Source organism: Euprymna scolopes, chromosome 23 (assembly GCF_053919585.1).
Source record: "Euprymna scolopes isolate OS-2025 chromosome 23, ASM5391958v1, whole genome shotgun sequence".
Lineage (NCBI taxonomy): Eukaryota > Metazoa > Mollusca > Cephalopoda > Sepiida > Sepiolidae > Euprymna > Euprymna scolopes.
The window spans coordinates 60,644,308-60,669,728 of NC_136504.1; the positions used below are offsets into that span (position 1 = coordinate 60,644,308).

General features: G+C 32.8%; 1 protein-coding gene and 1 pseudogene across 1 annotated transcript in view; both read right to left on the bottom strand.

Annotated features, from left to right (window-relative positions):
- LOC145245944 (charged multivesicular body protein 3-like) overlaps positions 1-25,421 on the bottom strand; it is a 60,984-nt gene that overhangs the window by 22,264 nt on the left and 13,299 nt on the right. Inside the window, exon 2 of the mRNA XM_080107706.1 lies at positions 6,147-6,207. Within this exon, the coding sequence (XP_079963832.1) occupies positions 6,147-6,207 (61 nt within the window). The remainder of the gene's footprint in view (positions 1-6,146; positions 6,208-25,421) is intronic.
- LOC145246210 (5S ribosomal RNA) lies at positions 21,924-22,040 on the bottom strand (annotated as a pseudogene).

A 25,421-nucleotide genomic window follows, 5' to 3' on the forward strand; every position in this document is an offset into this window, starting at 1 on the left:
TAAAGAAAGCAAAATAAGATTTTTTTTTTTTTTTATGTTGATGAGTGGCATTCTCAATTTAGAAAAATATCAAATGAAAATTTCAATTGCAAAATCAATATCCAAAGAATAGATATTTTTACAGTGTTGCTATTCAATTTTCACAAGAGGTCAAAGGTCAATGATTTGACCTTTGAAAACTCTACAAAATTCCTTCGTCAATTTTGGGGCTAAACACTTGAAATTTTAGATATAGATTACTTTTAATTTGATTTGAGCCCAAAACAATAAATGTTAAGGGGTCAAAATTGAAGTCAAAATTTTAAAAAATTTAATCTCTGCTGTCTCTACCAAGTTACTCAATTTTTGGTCTAAACATTTGAAATTTTCCATAAAGTGTATTCGGACAAAGGGCAAGTTTTTTAATTGGTTTTTGGCCGAAAATTTGGCTACCAAGGGATCAAAGTTCAAAAGATTTGACCTTTGCAATCTCTAGCAAACTATTAAACAAATTTTGGGTTTAAACATTTGAAATTTTACATAAAAGGTATTCAGACATGCAGCAAGCTTTTTAATGAATTTTTTGGTAAAAATTTGGCGGCCAAGAGGTAAAAGTTGAAAGAGTTGATGTTTGCTACCAAACTCCTCCACCAATTTTGGGTCTAAACACTTGAAATTTTAAATGTAGGTTATCTGGACATGAGTCAAACATTTTAATATATATATATATATATATATATATATATATATATATATACACATAAAGTTATGAATAGTACAAAGTCAGGTTGAACTGCTAGTTTTTCAATAAAAATACTATTTTAAATAAAGCTCTTACAAGGTATCTCAGACCAAAATTTTACTTACATTCTAAAAACTTATGATTTGGGAATATAGATCTTTGCAAAATTATAAAGAATACCAAAACGAGTTTGATAACTCAACTACCCACCAAATTATGACCATTCAAATCAGGCATGAAATTTTCCAATATGGCATCACTCTCTACGTGAGGCTATCATGCTAAAAAAATAACAAAGAAAATTAAATACTGGTTACCTTACACTTATCTATGCACAAAGTGCCTACATGCTACTTCCCCCCCATCCCCACAAAAGCCCTGAAAAAAGAAAAAAAAAAAAAAAAAAAAAAAAAACATTCACGGGTACATTATTTATTTTTCAATTTTGGAGTGGCTTTTCAACCCTTATGCGATGCTATTTTTTTGTTTTGTTTTAGCTTGCTTTTTGGGGGGAGAGGGGCGTTTTTTTTTATCTTTTTCTTACTATTTTTTACATTTACTATTATTGTGGACGATTTTAATTACTTATATTTTCCAATGATTACGTAAGCTTCAAGCATGTTACTTATCGTTTCAACCGCTTACAAATAAGTTAACACCCCAATATATTATGCAGATAGGTTCTAAACTAAATTACAGCTTGGGGTGGGAATCGGGGGTGAGGGGTCACCACCAGTCACTGTTCGACCTGGGGTGAGTAATAACTCCTAATTTGATAAGTTAACACCTCAGTGCAATGAGGGTTAAAATTGATATAGCCAATAGGAGGAGTAGAAATTAGGGAAACAGAGAGAGGGAGGAAATTCAAAAGAAGAAAAGGGAAAGGAAGTACAAATTAATAGGATAAGAGAGGGAGAGGAAAGGAAAAAAGAAAGAATAACTCCAAAAAGGTGGAAAAAGGAATTACTGATTTGATAAAAACAAGACACTTGGCTAATTGGTATCTTTTTTTCGCTCTGGCAGTTGATCCCTTCCCATGGACTGATGGTAGATGAAGAATGGAGAACTTGGTAAAGGAAAGAAAACTGCCAGCCCCCTAAGTTGCATGACTAGGCCAGTGTGTAACTATTATTTGTAAAGTCGAAGACAATAATCAATTCTATGTTAAGAAAAACCAATTAAGTTTTGACTTTCTTTTCTTTAATTGGAAACGCAGTTGTGAACGCAATATATATCTCCAACAGCCCAGGTGATGTTTGGAAGCTGATTTGAAAGCGGAACCGGAGAGCGACCGAAGACGAATTCGATCACTAGATGAAACCACGGGTGACACCACAGGTATCGGCTACAGGTGCATCTCAACCACGAGCCTATGCACCTGAGCTGCACTGTAGGGGTTACAAAATGAGTTTATGTTTTTTAAAATTAAGCTGATCCTATATTTCAGTTAATTTGCTAATTGCTAATGGAGATCGTTTAAAATGAGAGACTATATTTCTGTGAGTTGTAATGATTGGCTTAACAACCTATTGGGAAAATAATGAGTTATTTATTGAGAGTTACAATGTATGTATGAAGCATGATAGTGGTTCTAAATCACATTCCCTGACACCAGCAATCATATTTGTTCCTGAATCCCAAAAAAAACTTTGAAGATTTTATACTCATCCAGAACATTGTGCAATTTTTCACTTATTATTGCACATGTGTGTGCACCAGGGAATGGAACAACTCTAAGCACAGCACTGCATTGTTCAACATCATTTGAAAGCCGATGACCTGTAAAACTTAAAAAGGGAGCATTATTTGTAGCAGCTGTCCAAATGTCTGTAGTCAAAGAAATGTTGCTAATTTCAACAAAAGATGATAGAATTTTTCTTTTTACTTTTCTAAATATATTTGGAATTATTTTTTCAGTGAATTACTTTTTTAATGGACTACTGTAATTTGAATAAAGTTTCGCAATAAGCCTTTTAAATCCAATGTTAGATGTTACAGAATATGGTTTATATCAACAGCAATTATTTCTCCTATCAGATAATGAATCTCTGGTGACCTGTAGTGATTAATATCCCAAATTTTATTCTTGACCAATATTGATTCTAGAGTAGTTTGGTGTTTTGCTAGAGGCTCATAGTTACTACCACTTGTTCCTGGAATGTCTGTCTCTGAACATTCATTGTGTTTTCCGTTTCTTATCTGCAACTTTAGCTTCTTCTGGATGAACATTTCTAAGATGGTTTAACATATTAGTTGTTGGTAAAAGTTTTGCTGATTTGCGATCCCTTGATATCGTGGCTTGACATAACTTGCAGAGAACTGTATTATTCTGGAGATTGACATAAAATACTTCCAGCAGAAACTGGTTGCCATAATGGTTGATGATTGTTAATATTTAATTAATTTTTTAGTATTTAAATTACTTATGTCTGATACTTAATTAGTTATTTATCTAACTAAAGTATGCAGTATTTAAACCATAAAAATAATATATCTGTAATGATAGCAAAATGAGTCCAAAATGAGGAACATTTTGATGCTATCCCTTGATATCATGGTTTGATGATAAAGAATATATTAGTTTCAGTTTACACATGGTCGCAATTTACTATACAATTCCTCAATGTGAAATCTGAAAGAGTAATAATAATAATAATAATAATAATAATAATAATAGGTATCGGCAGCAGCCTTATAATTTAAAACTCTTGTGCATTTCATCATTCAACTAATAAAAAAAAACTATGGGATAATGTCAGCAACAGGTCTTACTTTGCCACCAATGTTTATATTCCTCAGAAAGAAGTTTCAGCAACATATAATGAACAATACTCCCAAGGGAAGCTAAGGCTTTGTCACAGACAATGAGTAAATGACATCAGAGAAGTTTTTGTCGGTAATTGAGTATTTTGTAAAACATGTGCAGCCTTCTGAGAAAAACCCTGTCGTCTTGGTGTTGGATAATCATCAATGTCACCTGTCAAGCATTGACATATGCAAAAGAAAACCATGTGCACATCATCACCCTTGCTCTCTCTCATACCAGCAACAAAATGCAGCCTCTGGATCGCACTGTCTATGAGACAGTGAAATCTTTCTTCAATGACAGGGTCACTTCATGGATGGTAAGCAATCCTGGAAAGACCATCAACATCTAATACATTGCTGAGCTGGTCAACTATGCTTGGACTCTAGGGGCAACCCCAACAAACATCACCATCGGCTTCAAAGCATCTGGCATCTGACCCCTGGACAGGCACATCTTTCCTGACTATTTCTTTGCTCCATTCAATGTGACCAATCGCCCTGTTCCTGCAGAAAATCTCTCTTTCTCCTCCCACCATCCTCTACCCACAGCAGATCAAGCATCTCATTCTTCACAACCTTCCAGATTTGGAGTCAGCACCACTTTGTCAGGAGCAGCACCAACATCTATCCAAACTACACCAACTGGAAAAACCTGTAACCCATTTCAAAGAAGCGACGCCACCCTCTTTTGCTTCTCCAGCTCAGTTCAGAGGATTTCCCAAAGCTCCACCAAGGACAAACAGTAAAAGAGGTCAGAAGAGAGGCAAGTGTATGATTGCTACTTTGCCAGAATATCTTGAGAAACAGACTGAAAAGTTTTAGTCAAAGTGATGAAAAGCCAAAACAAAAAAAAGGAAAGTGACGCCCAAGCCACCTAACCAAACTGTACTTATCGAGGAGGATGACAATAATCATATGGACATTGACACTTTGGTTGATGGCAAGTCCAATGACTACGGAAGTGAAAGTAGCATAGATGATCAAAAAGTGATTTGGTGCAGCGTAGACAGTATGAGCTCTGGAGATTTTGTGCTGTGTCAGTATGAAGGTAAAAAGTCAGCAGCTTTGTACATTGGTGAAGTCATTAAGGACATGGACACAGAAGGAAGAATAGAGATTGATTTTCTAAGAAGGAGTGGAAAAGTCCAAGGAAAGTTCATCAAGCCTCAGGTTGAAGACATTGATAAAGTGCCACTTAGCATCATGAAAGCCAAGCTGACTCAAACCAAACTCTCTGGAACAGCAGAATGCACCAAGAACACTTTTCTTTAAAGATTCGGAAAACTTGCTAATAATTTGCTAATTAAAACACATCTGGGACACAGATTCTAACTAGTGTGTGTGTGTGTTTATATTTCATCATTCATGTGTAGTACTGATCATATGAAGACCACTATATTGCTGAACCCAGGGCATATTTCAGAATATTATCAGGTGTCATTATAATGCAGAAATGATGACTAGTAAATAGGCTCATTTTGTTGTATTTTGTTATTGAGAGCTAGAAAAGGATGACTGTTTTTAATGTGATCAACTCTCCCAATACTTTGGTCAACTCTCCCCATACATGGTATGTTTGGAATTTTGTTCTCAACATTTTTTTTTTTACATACTTACATGAATAAAATTTGTTCCATATTATGAAAGAATTTTCAGTTTGATATAATCCATCACCTCAACACTAAGAAATATAAAAAAGGTAAATTTTGTGGCCACCTTTTCCCACCCTGCAGCAAACTTTTTGGAAACCCATTTTTAAAGAGAGAGAGTTTTTTTTTTAACTAGTCTGTACTTTCACCTAACAATTTAATAAACAAGAAGAAATACAAGAGTCTAAATGTCAAAGGACGACAAATTTTCAATTTGGATGAGACAAGTTTCACGACTGTGCAGAAGTTGCCCGAAGTTATTCAAAAGGGGTAAAGCAGGTTGGTCAAATGACCAGTAAAGAAAGGAAGGAGCTTCTTACTGTCTGCACTGCTGTCCAAATGTCTGTAGTCCATGAAATGCTGCTAATTTAATCAAGAGACAATTGAATTTTGTTGTATTTTTGTATATTGAATATTTGTATATTGAAAATTATTTTGCAGTGAAGTACAGTGAAGGGAGTTAACTTGTCTTTGTTTACAATATAATTAAATTAATATTAGTATCACAACATTATTATCATTAGTATGACTACAAAATTTACTGGTAAATTGGCATTAGAAAACCTATTAATTGGCCGATTATCAAATGATGATTAATCGGTAATCGGCCAATTTGCTAATCGGTACACCACTATATAAAATACCAAATAATTTATAAATCAAGGATTAAATAATTTAAGACAGAAATGACCATCTCATATAGTTAAACCAAATGTAGCATGTAACAGTGTCCTCTGAAGCGTCTTGTTTATGTGTTAACATCAAACACTGTGACGTCAGCATCTAATTTTACACTACTTCTCATGAATATTTAAAATTGTTTCAAAAATAAAAATAACCTAAAGCAAGGTTATAATTCTATTTTTGAATTGTCTTCAATTTAAAACTAGACATAAATTTATCATACCAAGTTGTAGTTAAAAAAGTATAAGATAAATAAACATGAAATAAATCTGAATAATTCATACCTCGAATTTGCCGATCTAAACCATATCCTTCTTTTCGTAGTTTTGAAGTCCAGTCTTGCACCTGTGAAATAAAGGGAATTCACAATAAATAGAATTTATTAAGCACTACATCAGTGAATAATGGATGAGAAGGATTCATTATCAGATTATTCCAATCACAAATCAATAGTTTAAACTAGTTGTATTACCTAGCATTGCCTGGTAGCATATTTTTACAATTTATTTAATTTTATTTTTTTTTTAAACTATAACATTTTGTTTTTCAAATATTTTGTTCTTCCAATGAAAGGGAAGTAACTTTGTATAGATGAATACAGAGTTATATCCCATTTTTTTTTTTAAAGATGATGACTATTTGAAAATAATTTCAACGTAGATAAAGCATTTTCTGTAAGAAATTATATTTGGTTTGATATCAGTTTTACATGAAGGCATGCATTCCACAGCCTTAAGAAATTGATTTCCAAACTTCTATTGAAGAATAATAATCTTTTACTCTATAATAAAGACCAATCTGTATTTTTGTATATATATATCAACGTGTCCTATTTTGCCATCATTCATAAGTTAATGAGTGAAAAACGTGCCTCTTTCTTGCCATACAGCCTAAGACATTATATGTATATTTTAGTAATATATCTAGATAGATAGAGAGTATGAAGTACTGTAGAGTAAATCAAAATAAATTTATAACATTTATATCAGTTCCATAAATTCAATATTAACAAAGAGCATATATATATATATATATATATATATATATATATATATATATATAAAAGAACAAGTAGTTAATAAAACATGTTAAAAAACACTTTGAAAAAGAGTTAAAAACATATTTAATTTTAAAAAGGAAGCACAAAATAAGTGGATAGTCCTTAATCCCCGGAGTGTTGAAGAAATACTTTTCTTCTCATCAGAGGATAGGATTTAGAAAAATGCAGGATCGAATTTTGCTTGCAAAAGTATTTGATGAAACTACAAGTAAGTCATAGATCTTACTTGGTAACAAATAGTGAAGGAGAGGGAATATGGTGAAGAAAAAGGTGATTTCACGTGAATGGATAGTCTGGTCAAGGGTAAAATATCCAATAACGGTAAAATCCAAAAATCAAAATCCAAAAATATATACATATATATAGATTCAGCCACTCAGTCGTAGACGATGAAACACATGTCAGTGAAAAACTATATTTTAAAAACAATACATATGCCGCTCCCCATTTAGGGGTACCCAATTTGTCAAAGGGAAAATTATATTCAACAGTCATGCAAGATAGTCTAGTGGTAGAGGTTTACGCTTCTTACCATAGGGTCCCCGATTTCAAATCTTGTTAGATTCAGCCACTCTGATGAGTTATAGATGACGAAACATGTGTCAGTGGATAACTATATTTTAAAAACAATATATCTATATATATATATAGTTATCCACAGTAATAGTCTCACAGCTCTTCACATACACACACAATATATATATATATATAAGTAACAATTTAAAGTAGAAATATTTGCATCTGGTGGGCGCATAAACTGTTCAGTAAAAATATAAATAGAAACACTGTTTAGATACTACAAAATACAAACTTGTTTGAACAATGAGCTAAATTCCAGATTCAGTATTTTCGAAGATATATGTCACTATTTTGTAAATATGTCTTGACGGACATATACTATTTTAACAGAGGCTGCTTTATTTTTGGTTTTGTTTTTTATAAATTAATGCAGAATAAAAAAAGAGGAATTTGTCTCTTAAAAGTTTAGAGTCCAATTCTTGATAAGACCAAGTTATTTTCAGATGAATCATAATTTGCATACATCTAAGCATTAGTTTCATAACAGAGTAATCAGGAAAAGATTACAGTTATATCTCGTAGAAAGTTAAATTATGGGTAAGAGTGACATGCAGAACTGGAGGTAGAGGTCTAAATGGGGAGGGATGACATCCAATCATATTCAAGATATCTTCCTGTAACTGGAGTCTTTGAGAAAAAGAGTTGGATCTTTGCATGCCACTGACAAGCAAGCAGTTTTTTGTAGGAGTTGGTTTAAAAAGTGTATCAAGTCTCAGATTTTGTCAGTGACAGTGTATCACAAGACAATTAGCATTAAATAACCTAGAAAAGGGTTTAAAAAAGTAAAATTGTACACATGGTACACATTTTTTGACTGGCTTAATTTTAATGTTAGTATTGGTTTCCCAGATTCTTTCAGCTACTTAAGTGGACGCAGTGCTACAGAACTGACAGGATTCGAATTTGGCACACGAAGGTCGTCAGTTTGTGACCTTATCCATTTCACCACAGCCACCTTAACAAAAGGACTGATATGCCCCGTAAACCAACCAATCAATTTATATATTAATATTTAAAAATTATGGTATTTCTAGAGTTTATTTGTATACTAGTAGAAACATGTTGACAATAAATAGCAGTAATTTTTATGATGTCAATACCCAAGTGTGAATCTCATGCCAGTTCATAAGATTTTGTTTTAACTGGATACATGTTTTATAAATTTAATGATATAATAATATAAAATCATTACATAAATATTTTTTTCAAACTAAGTTACCCTTTTTTCTATAATCTGCTAGAAATAGACATAAACGGTAATAAAGCATTAAAATTAACTATTTATACTTAAAAAGGAAAAAAAAACACTATTTTGCTGATGTAGATTCTGTCATTAATCGAAATATTGAATTTAATTTTTATAAATATGTTTATTAATTGAATGAGATTCTGCACTTGTTTTGCTTTAAATGGTTAAATTTTTTACTTTTGTTATAATTTCTAATGTTTTTTTGCCAATATAGTTACTTACTCTCTCATGCAACTACTAAGTTGCATAAAATTAGCAAATATTTTCCTTCACCATAGCTATGAAGCGGTAGAAGCTAGATAAAGATGGAAATTGACATCCCCAGGTACTGTACCAACATCATTCAAGGAGCAAGTATAAAATTAAAAGTAGTCTTTCATTTAAGTTTCTGTTACCTTTTTTAGCTGAAGTTCTTTATTGTTATATATGCTTATTGATTGATGAGTTCCTATTTAGTTGTATCTCCATGTGGGCAAAGCTACATACATGGTTGATTTTTTTTATGTGGCCAAAATATAATTCTCATAAAATGGGTACCCTGGGCCTATCATTGCTGAATACCAACACCATGCCTATCATTGCACAGGAACTTGGGTGGAGAATACAGTAAGAATCGGTTTCTTATTGACAATATTGCATGTTAGGTATAACTGAAAAAAAAAGAGTTAGCATTTAACTGTCATAATGATGAGTTACTTTAGAATATAAAATCATGCATACACGTGTGAAAACAAAAATCTGGAGAGAAAAAAATCCTGCTAGTTATCTGACTAATTTCAACAATAACAGTCAGTTTGTTATTATCATCTCAAGGAATACGAAAATAGATTAATAAATGAACATGTTCTAAATCTTATTTTTTTAAAAATCCAAAAACAAGAAGTGAATGCATCAAACGTCTTCATTGGAAATTTAAAAAATTCTACACTTGTAAAACGGCAAATGAATTTAACAAATACTGAATAATTTTATTTTTATTTAATTAAACTTTTAAAATACAAATAAAAATAATTTTAATGTTTAATCATTTTTAATGCATTCTTCATTTGAGATATTCTTTTTTTTTTTTTTTTTTTTTTTTTTTTTTTTTTTTTTACAAAGGCATCACCACATTATCAAGGCCCAGAGGCCACTCAAGGATAAGGGTTAAAGAGTGTACAGTAGAAATTGGTCAATATAGTAATCATTAGTAATGAAAATTTGGTAAATTTAATAACTTATATGGAACGGCTCATCAAGAACTTATTTACTTTAGACTTGAACACAACCATATTGTAGTCAGCCGGAAAGCAGGAAAACGGAAGACAATTCCACAGGCGTGCAGTTCTAAGAAAGAAGCTTTGTTCATGGAATCTACGTTTAGGTTTAGGCACAGATAAAGAGTGGGGGAAATTATTGATAGTGTTTACAGCTAGACGAGTGTTTCTTGTGAAAGTTTGGCGAGGGGGGACCAAAGATTGAAGCTCAGTTGAACACTTTCCATGAAAATAACGATACATCAGAGACAAACTCGCAACATCTCTTCTGTGAGATAGAGGTTGCAAGGAGGAGAAAAGGACATCTCCTACGAGGCTACGAAGTCTATTTTGAACTCTATCAAGGCAGGACAAGTCCTTTCTAGCAGCTCCTGCCCAGATGTGGCAACAGTATTCCATCCTTGGACGTACCTGGCTCTTATATAGGTAGAGAATAGCATCAGCAGTGAGATATCTACTGGATCGATAGAAAGATCCCACCATTTTTCCAGCGGCCTTGGCAACAGATTTGATATACGTGTTCCATTTAAGATCAGGAGTAATGGTCAAGCCCAGAAGCTTGTCAAAACTTGAGGCCTCCTGAAGACGAGAGCCATTCATTTCAATTGATGACAAATGTGGATTAGAATGTTGATGATGTAAAGAGAGAAGCTTGGTTTTAGATGCATTAAAAGTAACCAGCCACTCCTTTCCCCATTGTACTACGTGCTCAAGATCAGAGGAGAGAGAATTGGAGAGAACTTGGTCGTTTACTGTAATTTTTGTTTTTAAATCTTTCTTTTTTTTTTTTTTTTGGTCCCCTGACAAAAGGAAGGTGGACCTGTAAATTCATCCTTGTCCATTCGTCTGTCCGTACTTTTCTCAATAACTACGTCTTGGAATTTTGCACAAATATTAAACATGATATGAGTAAAAAAAGTAACAGAACAGATTTTCCAGGAAAACTCCGGTTGCCCCCCTAGGGGTGCCTTTCAGGTTAAAATGGCTAAAATTGACACTTTTGTGCTTATTACTAACTGATTTATATATAATTTTGTTTGTCTATGCTTCCCAATAACTCTTGAGTGTGCCCCAGGAGCTCTTTTTGGGTTAATAAAAACACTCCATTTTTGGGACTATTTTACCAAATTTGTCCAAAATTTTCTGTGTATGTGTATTTAGCAGTTTTGCATGGTGCTGAACTCAAATTTAAATATGTTAAGGCATTGGGAACTATTGGGCTAAATGGGGGGGGGGACTAGGTCATTTCTTTTTTTGCATGGTGCAAAACTCAAATTTACATATGTTAAGGCCTAAAACTTCACCATTTGTCCATTTTCACCAGGATTTGACTCCCCTGGGAACTTTTGGGGCTAAATGGGGATGGAGGCAAATGCTGAACTTAGTTATTTTTTTATGCCTCGTTCACTGTGCACTCATGGAGGACCATGTATGCTTCACTTGTTTTTTAATGAATTTTGTTCCTTCAGTTATGGACCTAACCAATAATTTACCCCAATCACTTTAGATTAGAGGGTCTCCAATGATGAAGTCCATCCCACTAAATCCAACTTGTGGAGCTCTTATAGAAAATTTTAAAATATTCAGGAAAATTTTCTAAAATAGAAATGTTTGAAAATAGTATGTTGCTTTTTCTTTTTGTTCAGAAAATGATTAAAAAGAATAAGATTTTTGAAAAAACAGTTTCAGTAAAAAGTAAAGCTAATGAGCAGAAGAGTATAAAATACATTGTGGTTATTTTTTGTTTTTGTTTCTTCATTTTTTTGCCTGTGGTTTGAAAAACTTTGGAAACCCCTGGTCTAGATGAAATCAAAGGAAAATTTTAGTGGTGTTTTTAGATTCTGTGAAAAATTTAACCCTTATTGAAACTTATTTGGATGTTTAACTGTTAACATCTATTTCTATAGCACATAAACAATTGATTTATATATATATATATATATATATATATATATATATATATATATATATATATATATATATATATATACACACTCCTATAAATTTGTTTTTTGTTTGTTTTTTTTGTTTTTTGTGCATTGATATATTGATATTCATATTAAAATCCCTTTTTTCTATTTATTTAGATATTTATTTGCTTCCCCACGAAAGCAAATGTGACACAAGGTCGTTTTTATTGGTGGGGGGCCAGCTCTCCTAAAACAAGGGCAAAAGAAAGGCAGTATCCAAATAAATAGTAATTGTCTCAGTATGAAGGGTTTCCCCTACATTGACCAAGGACTAATTAACTTCACTTAAGTGGAGCATCAGAACAGATACTACACTTGGAGTTATATATTTTTTATTTCCTCTGAAAAGTTTACAATGAAACAGTAATAAACAAGAAATCAGGCACAAGGCCATTCAAAAATTGGGGGGGGGGTCTATGATCATCCTTGTCACTATACCTTTGCTAGTCTATGCTTGATCCTCACTAAAGTTTTCATTCACCACAAGCACACTGGGGGCTCGTCTTACCTAAGATTCCCAAATCATATCATGTGTGTGTGTGTGTGTGTGTGTGTGTGTGTGTGTGTGTGTGTGTGTGTGTGTGTGTGTTTTCGTTTTTTTTTTTTTTTAAATCAATAATAAAATAATTTGGTAAACATAAAACTTTATAAAAAGTCATTTGTTTAATTTTATTTCATTGGCTAAGATAGAAAAAATACAACTTTTTTATATATGAGTCGTGGAATTGCATTCATCTACAAAAGATCTAGCAAATTTGCATATTCTTTTAAAAATTTATTTTAATTAATTCCCTATTAGTTTTTGGGGAGTTTTCTTATGGGATGATCATCTTTAATTAACTATTACGTGTAATTATATTCATGCAGATTCTCTACATGATTTATACTTGTGTAATATTTGCGTAAAAAGTTTATAGTAGCACAAACCTCTTTCTATATATATTTATGTATGCGTATATATAGTTGTTTAAAAAAAAATTCCTACCAAACTCCTCTGTTAGTATTTGATTTACAGACATGAAACTTCATATATAGGGTATTCGAACCCATGCAAAACTTTATATTTGGGTTTTAGCCGGAGAAAATCGGTACAAAAGTGTGAAAATTAAGAAAAGAAAATTTGCCGGGTGAAGGCTGAATGACGACATTATGAATATGAATGCATAACGTAATAGCTATTCATTCAAGTTTTAATTTTTAGCTTTGCAGCAAACAAGTCTTTATAGCTCAGACATTAACATCAAAGGAAAAAGTAAATCGTTTTGGTTTCGATTCTCAGTGGTAGCGCACAAATCATTTATTTTTTGGAACTTTTTAAATGATTACTATATATTGGGTCCAATATAATATAATAATACCGGGCGGCCTGCGAGTATATATATATATATAAGACAGATAATAATCTGTCTTTGTTGCATAAAAATTTATTAGCTTCACTCAAACAGACAAATGGAAACCAGATATTTTCTTAATCACAAATGCACTACAGTATTGAAAGCTGTTTCTTACAAACATGAAAAACATTTTGTAGCCCCATCTTCGAACTTTTATGAGAGGCATAGTTTGTCAGTCAGTCAGTCTGTCAAGTTGTTACATATTTTGCTTTTTTTTTCTGTTAAATATAACGTTTTGGAATTTTTTTTAAATGACGATTGGTAGTTTGTATTTGGTAATATTTTAACGGATATTCTCATCTTGGTTATTTTCACAACAGTTTTGCTAAAGTAACCTCATACTTTCTTCATGTACATTTTTTTTTTAATTTTATAAATTTATATGAAACCATTTATTTAGTTAACAGGGTAGATTGTTCTCATTCCATCAGTCATGACCAGGTAGAAGTGTTAATTAATTTTAACCCTTATGCTTGAGTTGTCTCCGGGTCTTGATAAATAGTAACTATGGTCAAAAAAAATATTCTTTTTAGTTATTAAGTAAGAATTGAACAGTCAACCTTCGGAAGACTGACTTAGAAAAGATTTTTAATCAATCTCCTTATTTGTTGTGTTACAGATTAATGTAGACACATTTAGTATGAATTTGCAGAGCTTTTAAACCTAGTCTTGCTTTTAGATCTGCAATATTACCTAAGTATAGTTATAAAATTGACCCATTTCTCAATTTAATACTGAAATTAAAATGCTGATTTCAAGTTCATACAATAGAAGAACAATGTCTTTCTAATATTTTTTGATCATATATGTAAGATTAATTAATTTGCATATTGTTTTGTAAAGGGATATTAGCTAATGTAAATGTCTCCTCTCATCACCTAGGATATAAGCTAACCAACCCTCTTCTCTATTGTTTCAGAGTGTAGAGTGAACAGCATTCTTTAGTGGAACTTGGAGGACGCACTTAGACTACATCAAGATCGTCAGTCTCTTCGCCCATTCCTCGTCGACTAGGGAAAGGTTTGCTACTCATCTAGATATCTTATTAAGTAATTATCCATTTTTACTGTTTTCAAGTTCAATGATTGTTTAAATTTTAATATAACAGTTCTATTACTTATAGAAAGTAAAAAGTTTGAAAAAAAAAATAGTAGTATGGGGTTCAGGAGTGGGAGCAAGTGCTTTTAGTTTCCTCAATCAGGGACATAAGTTGCAGGGATACTATGTAGGGAGTTGAGCAGCAAGATGTTCGTTTACATTACACTTGAACGTCTGCATGTCAGTACAGTTGGGGAAGCAGGAACCCAGAAGGAAATCCCAAAGTGTAGCAGTTTAGGGGAAGAAACTATTAGAGTAGAAGGCTTTCTGACATTCGGGAATCTCTACTGCATAGGGGTGGACTTTGTCGGGGTATTTATGTCAAGGAGGTACAAGGGCTTGTAGTTTTGTCAGAGCATCCACCATTAAAATATTTGTAAAACAAGCAGAGGGATGCAACATTTCATTGATGGGACAGAGGTTGAAGCTTAGATGACAGTTCAAGACCTATCAGGTTGGTGGCTCTTTTTTGAACCCTGTTCAGGAGTGAGAAACTAGTAGCAGATACATCAGCCCAAATGTGACAACAATACTCCATACATGAGTGAATGGTGGCCTTGAAGAGGTATAGGATACTTTCCGGCGTAAGTAACTTTCTAGCACAGTAGAGAGAGTTCACCTTCCTCACAGCAGTCTTGGCAATGTCCTCGATGTATCTGTCCCAACTCATGTTCCCTGTGAACGTTAAGCCAAGGAATTTGAATAAAATACTTTTAGGTAATGTATCTTTAGTCATAGCTATTGGTGATTGAGAAGTTTCTTGTAATTATTGAAAGAAACAAACTTAGTTTTGGCAGCAGTGAATGTTACCATACATTTTTGTCGCCATTCCACTACAGACTGGAAGTCATCCTCTAGGGTTTCCGCCATTGCCTTTGATATGCGTTCATTTATTTTCCCTTATAGAGCATGGTTTTGTCAGCAAATATGCCCATCTCGAAGACAATTTTATCAGGGAGGTCATTTAGGAATATCAGGAATAATAAAGGTCCAACGATCGACCCCTGAGAGACAGCCTCATTTATATCATATTGTTTTGACGTATGACCATCGAGAACAACCTGGATTTTTCTCTTATTTGAGAAGGATTTAATTATGTTAAGTATTCGTCCAGTAATACCATAGGATCTGATTTTCATAAGACCACCATGCCATACCCTGTCAAAAGCCTTGGATATATCTAGGGCTATTGCCTTTCCCTCTCCTGCCTTATCCAGTGCATGGTATATACATTCAGAGATTACAGTTAGGATATCTGCAGTAGAACGGGCTTGCCTAAATGCATATTAATGGTTGGACAGAAGTTTAGCAACTGCATCGTGGTGGACTGCAGCTTGATTAATTACAGACTCAAATATTTTGGCGAAAAGAGGGAGGAGGTTAATGAGATGATAATTTAACGGGTCAGTTCTTTCACAAGAATTCTTGTAAACTGGTACCACAGAAGCAGTTTTCCAACAGTTAGGTAAGCAACATTCGTTAAGGCATTTGTTGAAAATTTTGGAGAGAACTGGAGCAACCTCAGAGGAACATTTCTTAATAGTACAGCCGGGATGAGATCAGGTCCACATGCTTTTGAGGTGTCTAGGTTTTTTATGATATCATGTACTTGAGAAGGGATGATTTTCAGATCATCTAGTGTGGTTTCTGCCCACAAAGGAAAATCAGGCAGGGAGTGGTTTTCTTGGTCCAAAGTAGAGTTTAGCTTTCTCGGTTGCCATGCAAACAGCTGCATGATTGCTGTATAGTAGGAGAACTGTTGATTGCCCATTATATACTACACTGTTGTAGATTTTCCAGAAATCACAAGATCCTAATTTCTGTACTTCAACGCGTTTTCTGATGGTTTCAGTATATTCATTCTTAGCTCTTGCTATTTCTTTAATTACTTCTAGCTTCTATAAACTTTTGTCTGTTTATACTGGACTTATGCTTAGGTTTGTGATGATTTGACACTACCTTTATATTAACTTATAATGCAACTTTTCTGAAACTCTGAGAATTCTAAAACCTTTCTGATTGGTGTCATACTTAAATGGTGATATACGACATATATCTGAAATACAAAAACGTCAATTAGTATAGAATATCAATATTTAAAACGTTCACTACTGTTTTGTATAGCTCTGGATGCTCGACAGCAGCAAAGAAAGCACTATCCAGTTAGGACTGATCTAATGAGAATAATCTGCTTCTATGGATTAAATAAAGGGTTCAGTTAGAAATTTCCATGTAGATTCTCAAGTTTGAAAAAATTCACCTAATGAAAGTCATAGATTACATCATCAGAAACATTGTGAGTATAACTAGTCCGAATAATCCAAATTGCAAAGTATAAGTTGGTATTTATTTCTCTCCCACAGTGAGAAATGTGACATAAGGGTCAGGAAAGTGGAATTGAAAAGTTAACACTCCCAAGGAGGAGCACTCTGACCCTGCAAAAGATGCTTGGGCAGCACCATCGGCATTTCCCAGTAGAGGCGCTTCAGCAATAAATTAACCTCTTCTCATAGAGAGAAGGTAAACCTGGGAGAGTTGACCCCCTAAAACAGCACAGAACCAGTTTCATACAGCAATTAACAGGGAAAAAGTCAGTACAAGAAGGATCCAGATTGTGTTGGTTTTGGAGCCAAGGGAAAAAATAGGCCAGTTGAGAATTCTATTTTGCGTGTGACACTTAAGTTTGAAATAACATTTTTAGGTGCATCTACACATTTTTATCTGTTCATACGTCATGTTTAAGTTTTACATTTTTCATTGTTAAACTAGCAGATTAGCTTGACATATCTTAAAGAATATCTGATTTTGTTATTTTATAAACATTGTTGTGCTTTTTGAGCTTTCAGTCTTATATAAATATTTATTATTAAAAAGGTTGCAATGAGCATAACAAACATAGCAAGAAAAAGGCTACAAGCTAAAATGATCTATTTCCTAATAAGATTATTAAGGAGGCTTACACACATACACACACATTTACATAGACTTACACTATCAATAGTTTCAGTCCAAATAACATTCATTTCCATAAAGTCCGGTTGAATTGATTTTCTAAACTAGGCCAAAACTGGTCAACCTGGCATAATATCAATTTTATATAAAGTAATGAACATGGACATCATCATCATCATCATCATCATATTCTCTTTACTGTCTGTTTTACATGCTGGCATGTGTTAAACAGCTTTTGACTTCCAATCTAAGCTATCTCTGACCAGGGTTTTAGTTATTCCTCTTTCTCTCAAGTTTATCTTTTCTCACTTCTCCTATGGTTTCCTTGGGTTTCCCCTACCAACTAACCCTACTACCTCAATTGTTTTACATCTAATAACCCAAGAACTTTCATTAACTTATCATCTGACAATAAAGTTTCCTGTTCTGTACTATCCAGATTTACTCTTCCTCTGAGATCACCAGATCTAAGCTTTGTCTTTAAGACTCAACCAACTTACCGATCCATTGTATCATTCTCAAGCATTTTTCATCCAAATTACCATCTGTGCATCCTGGGGAACCACTAAATTAAAAACTCATTAAAATTACTGAAATAAGTTTTGGAATTTTTTAAGATCATATTATATTGAAAGTTTACGTGTTCAAGATAAGTTATAGTTTGTAGAATTGCAGAGTTCAATGATATAAAATGTGATTCCAATTCCTACAAATCTATATTCTGATTCGAATGTCTAGGATTTCCCAAAATTCCAACTTGGATGCCTAGGATTTCCACAAATTTGATTCAGACGCCTAGGATTTCTACAAATTCCAACTCTGATGTCTAAGATTTTTGCAAATTCCAACTTAGATGCCTAAAATTTCTACAAATTCTGACTTGGACGCCTAGGATTTCTACAAATTCTGACTTGGACGCCTAGGATTTCTACAAATTCTGACTTGGACGCCTAGGATTTCTACAAATTCTGACTTGGACGCCTAGGATTTCTACAAATTCTGACTTGGACGCCTAGGATTTCTACAAATTCTGACTTGGACGCCTACGATTTCTACAAATTCTGACTTGGACGCCTACGATTTCTACAAATTCTGACTTGGACACCTACGATTTCTCTCAAATTTCAACTCGGATACCTAGGATTTCTCCTAAATTCTGACTTTGATGCCTAGGATTTCCCCCAAATTCTGACAATCTCCTAAGATTTCCAAATATCACACGCTAACTTCTTATTTTTAAGTCTTCTGATATTCAGACTTTAGATATTTAGACTTTAACATAATTCTGTTGATATTTTGGAGATTAAAATCTCCAGTTTCCTGTGATTCAGCAATCCTGCCTCTATGTAAAAAATATTTAGGATTTTTAAAGGGTTTGGTTTGAAAGATAATAATGTAATAATTCTTCATAGGTAATCCATAAAAGTACAATTGACCTCATACAGGTCAGCTTGCCCAAATCGGAAGTAAGCAAGAAGGGCATAAGGTTGAGCAGCAGTGTCATTAGCAACAAAAGAACTGGTAAGAAACAGAAGTGAGCAAGATCAGGTGAGTCTTCATCTACGGTTCAAGTCAAAATTTAGTCAAAAGTTAAAGACACCGGATACACCCTATAAAGTCTATTGTAAAGCAAGGATTCCACAATTGTCTACCACACCTCTCCTGAACCATTACTTGAGTCTAGCAGCAAAGAGACTGAAAACAATGCCAGAATAAGTACAGAACCATCGCCTTGTATTCCTAAATGATACCCATTTAATACTGACCGGTCTCGATATAGCTTAACTTCTGTGATCTAACAGGAACTAGTATGTCAGTGTGATTATCTACTAATCTATTAAAATGAAGATACTAAATTAGGAGATTAGTCTTTATAAATGAAGAAAGAAAAAAAAAGAAGAAAAATTAAAATAAATGCAAAGCTAAAAGTATATTAGTAAGCCTTCTGAAAACCATCAAATACTACTTAACTAAATATGATGGACCCAAAATTGTTAAATCTATTAGACAAGCAAGGAACTACTGGGTAAACGTTGATACATTATATGTTAGATAAAGCTTTCTCTCTCTATCTCTCTCTCTCTATATATATATACTAGCAGTTCAGCCCGGCTTTGCTCAGGCCCTATGTACTGTTCATAACTTGCCCTACGAGTGAATACACTTTATGTAAGATTTCAAATGTTTACACCAAAATTTGAGTAATTTTGTAGAGACCACAGAGGTCAATTTTTTTTTTAACTTTGACCCCAATTTTGACTCCTTAACATTTATTATTTTGATCTCAAATCAAAATACAAAGTTTTACCCATGTCCAAGTTACCTACATCTAAAATTTCAAGTCTTTAGATCCAAAATTGGCAGAGGAATTTGGTAGAATCTGCAAAGGTCAAATCTTTCAACTTTGACCTTTTGGCTGCCAAATTTTCACCCCAAAACTGATTAAAATGCTTGCCGCATGTCTGAATACCCGTTATGTATAAATTTCAAATGACCGTACCTCTCAAAATTGGCTGAGTAGTTTGCTAGACACCACAAAGGTCAAATCTTTTGAACTTTGACCCCTTAGCAGCTCAAATGTTCAACCCAAACTGATTAAAAAGCTTGCCCTATATCTAAATATCCTATATGTATAATTTCAAATGTTTAAACTAGATATTGGCTGAGTAATTTGGTAGAGACCGCAGAAGTCAAATTTTTTTAACTTTGACTCCAATTTTAACCCCTAAACATTTATTTTTTGGGGCTCAAATCAAATTAAAAAGTTTGATTCATGTCCTAGGAACCTATATCTAAAATTTCAAGTGTTTAGACCTAAAATTAGCAGAGGAGTTTGGTAGAGTTTTCAAGAGTCAATCGTTGAACTTCGATCCCATGACAGCCAAATTTCTGTTTGAAAACCAATTAAAAAATTTTTCCCAAATCTCAATACGCCTTATATCAAATCTCGAGTCTGTAGACCAAAAATTGACAGTTATTTGGTAGAGTAATGTACACAGACACATACAGACATTTTCACTTTAATATATATATATATATATATATATATATATATATATATATATATATTAGTGTTGGGACAATTAATCGGAATTGGAAAAAAAGAATATTTGAGAGTATCAGAATCAGTATTAAAATTGAAAAAATTTGTACCGATTTTCTGATGCCAAAAGAATTCTTTTGTCTTTTTTATTTTATTTTGTTTGAAGCAAAATCTTCCATTACTGGTAAATAATGATAAAATAAGTATTTATTGATTTTAAACCACCTGTGAAGCTAAAATCGATAGATCGTCCCCTACAAGTGTATTTTTACGTTTAGGAAAATATGTCTCCTCTCATCACTTAGGACATAAGCTCACCAACCCTCTTCTCTATTGTTTCAGAGTGCAGAGTGAATAGCATTCTTTAGTGGAACTAAACTTGTATGGAACTTGGAGGCCACACTCAAACTTTATCAAGATCGTCAGTGCCGTGTGTAATCAGCCCTCGTCAGTCTCTTTGTCCATACCTCATCGACTAAGGAAAAGTGTGCTACTCATCTAATATCTGCACATTTTACATGTGTGTTTTTACAGTAATCGGAGAAAAAATACAACTATATAGTTAAATATTTAGATTTATAAAGAATTGGAATCGGAAAAATATTGGAATCGTCCCATCACTAATATATATATATATATATATATATATATATATATATATATATATAAGTCAATGTTTATTTGATTGGGTGTTATAGAAATGAATATGAACATTCAAATAAGCTTAAATAAATATTTCAAGGAATCTAAAGACACCATTGAAATTTTCCTTCGGTAACACAGTCCTTATTCTGTATAAGTACCAAATAAATATTTGAAGATATAAAGAACTTGAAGCATAATAACTTTTTACAGCATTAAATAACTCCAAAAAGAGTTAATATGCTGTAAAAAAAAAAAAATAACCAAAGCAAAAAACTGGACTAGTTAAAAGAAATAATAATACGGCCCTTTGTTTCATGGCGGTGTGATTGCAAAAAAGAGCTAGATGATTGTGCAAATTTACCCATATAAAATAAGTAAATACTTAATTCTGTGGTTTGTGTGTTCAGTTCAAGTGTTGACCTCTGACATTTATTTTATGTGCGTGTGTGCAATCGAAAGTGATGTTTACAGATACAGGATATCCGAATGAGAGCGGAATTGCAGACAATTTCACTTAAATGCCCCCCCACCCTGTAGTATTTTAACAGAAATGTGTCAACAAACATTTTACTATCTACCTAATGTCATTAAAAACAGTTTATACTCACATCAACACACCAGTTCTTGTTATATCACCAAAGTTAAGCAACACTGAGCCTGGTCAGTACAAAATGAGTGATTTAGTAATATCCATCCATAGCCTTCAGCCCCTAAGGAGCATAGGCCATCTACAACTTTTTGTAGATGCTTTTGTAGCGACTGAGTTCTTTTTACGGGGTGAGAGTGCTGGCCCCACGCCCAACCTTCTCAGAAGGTAAATACAGCGCCTGGCCTTCCCAAATGGTCACCCATCTGGTACTGGCCAGGCTCAACGTTGCTTAACTTTGGTGATCTGGCGAGAACCGGTGTGTCAACGTGATTGTGCCATACATTTAGTAATATCAGGTCTATGTAAAAAAAAATATAACGAACAAAATAGAAATATATAGATATTAAATAAATAACTCTCTATATATAGATACTATGTAAATCTAATATATAAAAGGTTATATGTCTGTATGTCTGTCTCCATATTTTCAAACTATCTCTTCCGAAAATAAAAGTTGCAGAGCAGTGCTTGGGGCCTCAAATGATTGGATTCTTTTATGAGCCTTTAGCCAGTTAAAATAGTTTTCAAAGGGTCAAAAATGAGTCAAAATTGAAAAAATCGTTATAGATTTCGTACATTGATCTTAGTTTATTTTTAATCAGTTCATATGCATGTCACATTGGTACGGTGGTAACGTCACCAGTTTTGAATGCTACAGTTTCGGTTTTGATTCTAACTGATTGCACCCATATATATATATATATATATATATATATATATTTTACTTATGAAATAACTACTCTATAATAACATATACGAAATGTGGACAAATTAAAATATCGTATTTAAGCGTATTTCACACCCGGGCAAAGACACCTCACCTCCCACACCCACTAGTAACTTTATGAAATAATTATTTATGTATGTATGCTCCAGGAATTCACATAAACAATTTGGTGTACGATCGTTTCTGAGAAGATATGAATTTTATTGATGTTGGATCTCATCAGCAGCACAAGTATTTGTAGAATAATCAAAAGAACTGTAGTAGTCAATAACACACAACAACAATAATAATAATAATAATAGCAGCAACACTTACCAAGGGTCCAGCTTATGCACAAGACTGACACCAGATTGAGCTGGACTGAGGGCTTGTATTTATGTACAAGCATATCCAATCAGGTGACTCAGCCAATCATAATCCAAAGAATAGACTGGCCCATGTGTGCACAATGGAATCTCCCATTGTGCCATAAATAGTTCTCCTCTTTCATGAGAGGTAACTTTAGTCTTTGCCAAGTTATCCACAACTTGAACGCTGACCGAAAGTCTACTACACAATCCAATAGTATTAATATGCACAGGGACACACCCACACACACAAATATATATTATAAGTAAAGATTACATAATAATGAAGTAGTCTTCAATTCCTTTTTACCCAACAGAACCAAAAAAAAATATAATTATATATTAAACCTGATTATTTTCTCAGTAATGAAATACAAACGTTTCTGTGTAGCTAATATGCCATAAGTATATCTTTATACTACTACTACTATGCACTACTCATGTATTGAGCACTGTTGAAGTAAGTACTAAAACCAAAAATATATATGTAATAAATTATTCAAGGTTAATATTTTTTCAGAAGTGAAACAACCAATGAATTTAATGAGATTCACACAAAAGAGCTCAATACCGAAAGTTGGGTAAGATATACTTTTTATTGATTTTACATGAGCATTTATAGGTCGCTACACATTTATGAGCATGTTTTGGTCAGCCAGTTACATGATACTTGAAATGTTTTTAGGCGATGCTGCTTATACAAAAGTAGAGTTCGTAATGGAAATTGGAAAAAAGTTCACAGTAGATCTTGATCAGGAGGGCAGTCACGTGATATTCAGATATGAAATAAATTAACGGCATTTAAATAAGTGAAAAAGAAAGAAAGAATAAAGAAAAATAAAGAAAAAGGAAAAGTAAATAAAAATAATAAAATTATAAAGCAATAAAACAGTACAATAACAAAGCAAAATAAAAGCCCAAAAAACAAAGCAAAAAACAGGAAAATACCTCATCTTGCAGGAGAGAGGAAGAGTGAAAAAGACAAGGGTTAAGCTGGTGGTCGGGGAGGGGGATAAATAATTTAATTATTTTATAGCATTTATTTATATAATGTTAGGTATGTGTATATATTTATATATTTATATGATCAAAATTAATTCCTAAACTAATTAACAGACCATTATGAATTTTAGAACACAGTCGCTAGATGTCTAGAGTCTTAATGTGGGCTATATTTTATTCAATTTTTTTTTTTTTTCTGAAAAGGGAGTAAAAAAGCATGACAATCTACAATTTTTTTTTTTCAAATTTAAACAGTAAATATGAAACATGAATAAATATTCTCCAAATTTTAATTTTTTTCAGCAGGGACATGCACGGGGGTGGGGGAGCACCTGCCCCTTTTACTCATATTCTAAAAGGGGCTTTTTCAGAGGAATGTATTATAGGCCTGTGTCCCAATATTACTATATTTTTGCCATTTGAGTACCTGCCCTGAAAAAATTCTCCGCACGTTACTGTCCTTCAGAGTATCTTAAAACATTCAAGGACACATCATATTGGCACAACCTCATATTGGAAAATTTAAATATTTTAGATTTGTATTAAATTAGAGGTACAGTCAATTAAGTAAGATTTCCTGAATTTCAATTTTTTTAAAACATTTTTATAATCAAAATTAGAATAATGTTTAGTATCATTATATGCCACTTTTAATCTTTGTAAGGGAACGTAAAAGTGGTGCAAAACCGTTCAAGAAAGTAATTTTATTCATACTAAAAATTATATATACATACTGAGACACATGCACAATATATATATATATATATATATATATATATATATATTTAAAGTGATGGTTGTGTAGTTCCAACGAGAGAAAAAAATGTATATTTAAAAGAGTGTAGCCATCAACAATTGAGTTAAACTAACTAGAGTTAAAATGTTTTCCAAAATGACATTTCAAACTTTCACTTTAAAAAAAACCTTTATATAAGAGAGCTGAACAAGGCTTGAAACGTATTATAAAAATATTTTAAAATAAAAACTAATAAAAGCCTGAAAAATCCACAATTGTTGATGGCTACACTCTTTTAAATATATATATATATATATATATATATATATATATATATATATATATATATATATATATATAGTAGAACCCCAGGATACGGTTTTTTTTCAGGTTACAATGTGGAATACAATGTTTTTTCCGGACCCTTACAGCGTTATTTGATTATATACATGTGTATTATATACTGTACTGTATTTTGTTACGAATTTTTAATGTTGTATCCCAGGGTTCTGCTGCATAGAAAGAGAGAGATAGATTAGAAACGGCAATAATTTTACGCGAAGTGAACTAAGAATATTATAGATAGAGAGAAATAACCTTAAATAATATAATTATTTAAACAAATGATACATATTTTGTTTGAATTCCAGATAGGATTGTGCGAAAGTCAAATCATGGGACCAGAACAAATGTCATTGCTTTCTTCTTTTGCCTCTTTCAAAAGGTCAATATATTGTTTCCAAAAAAAAACAAGGATTATTACTGACATTTTGGGTTAGTACAAAATGTGTTCCCTTGAAATTTTAGAAGAAAATGTATAGAAACTTGATTTTTTTTTGCCAACATTATCAA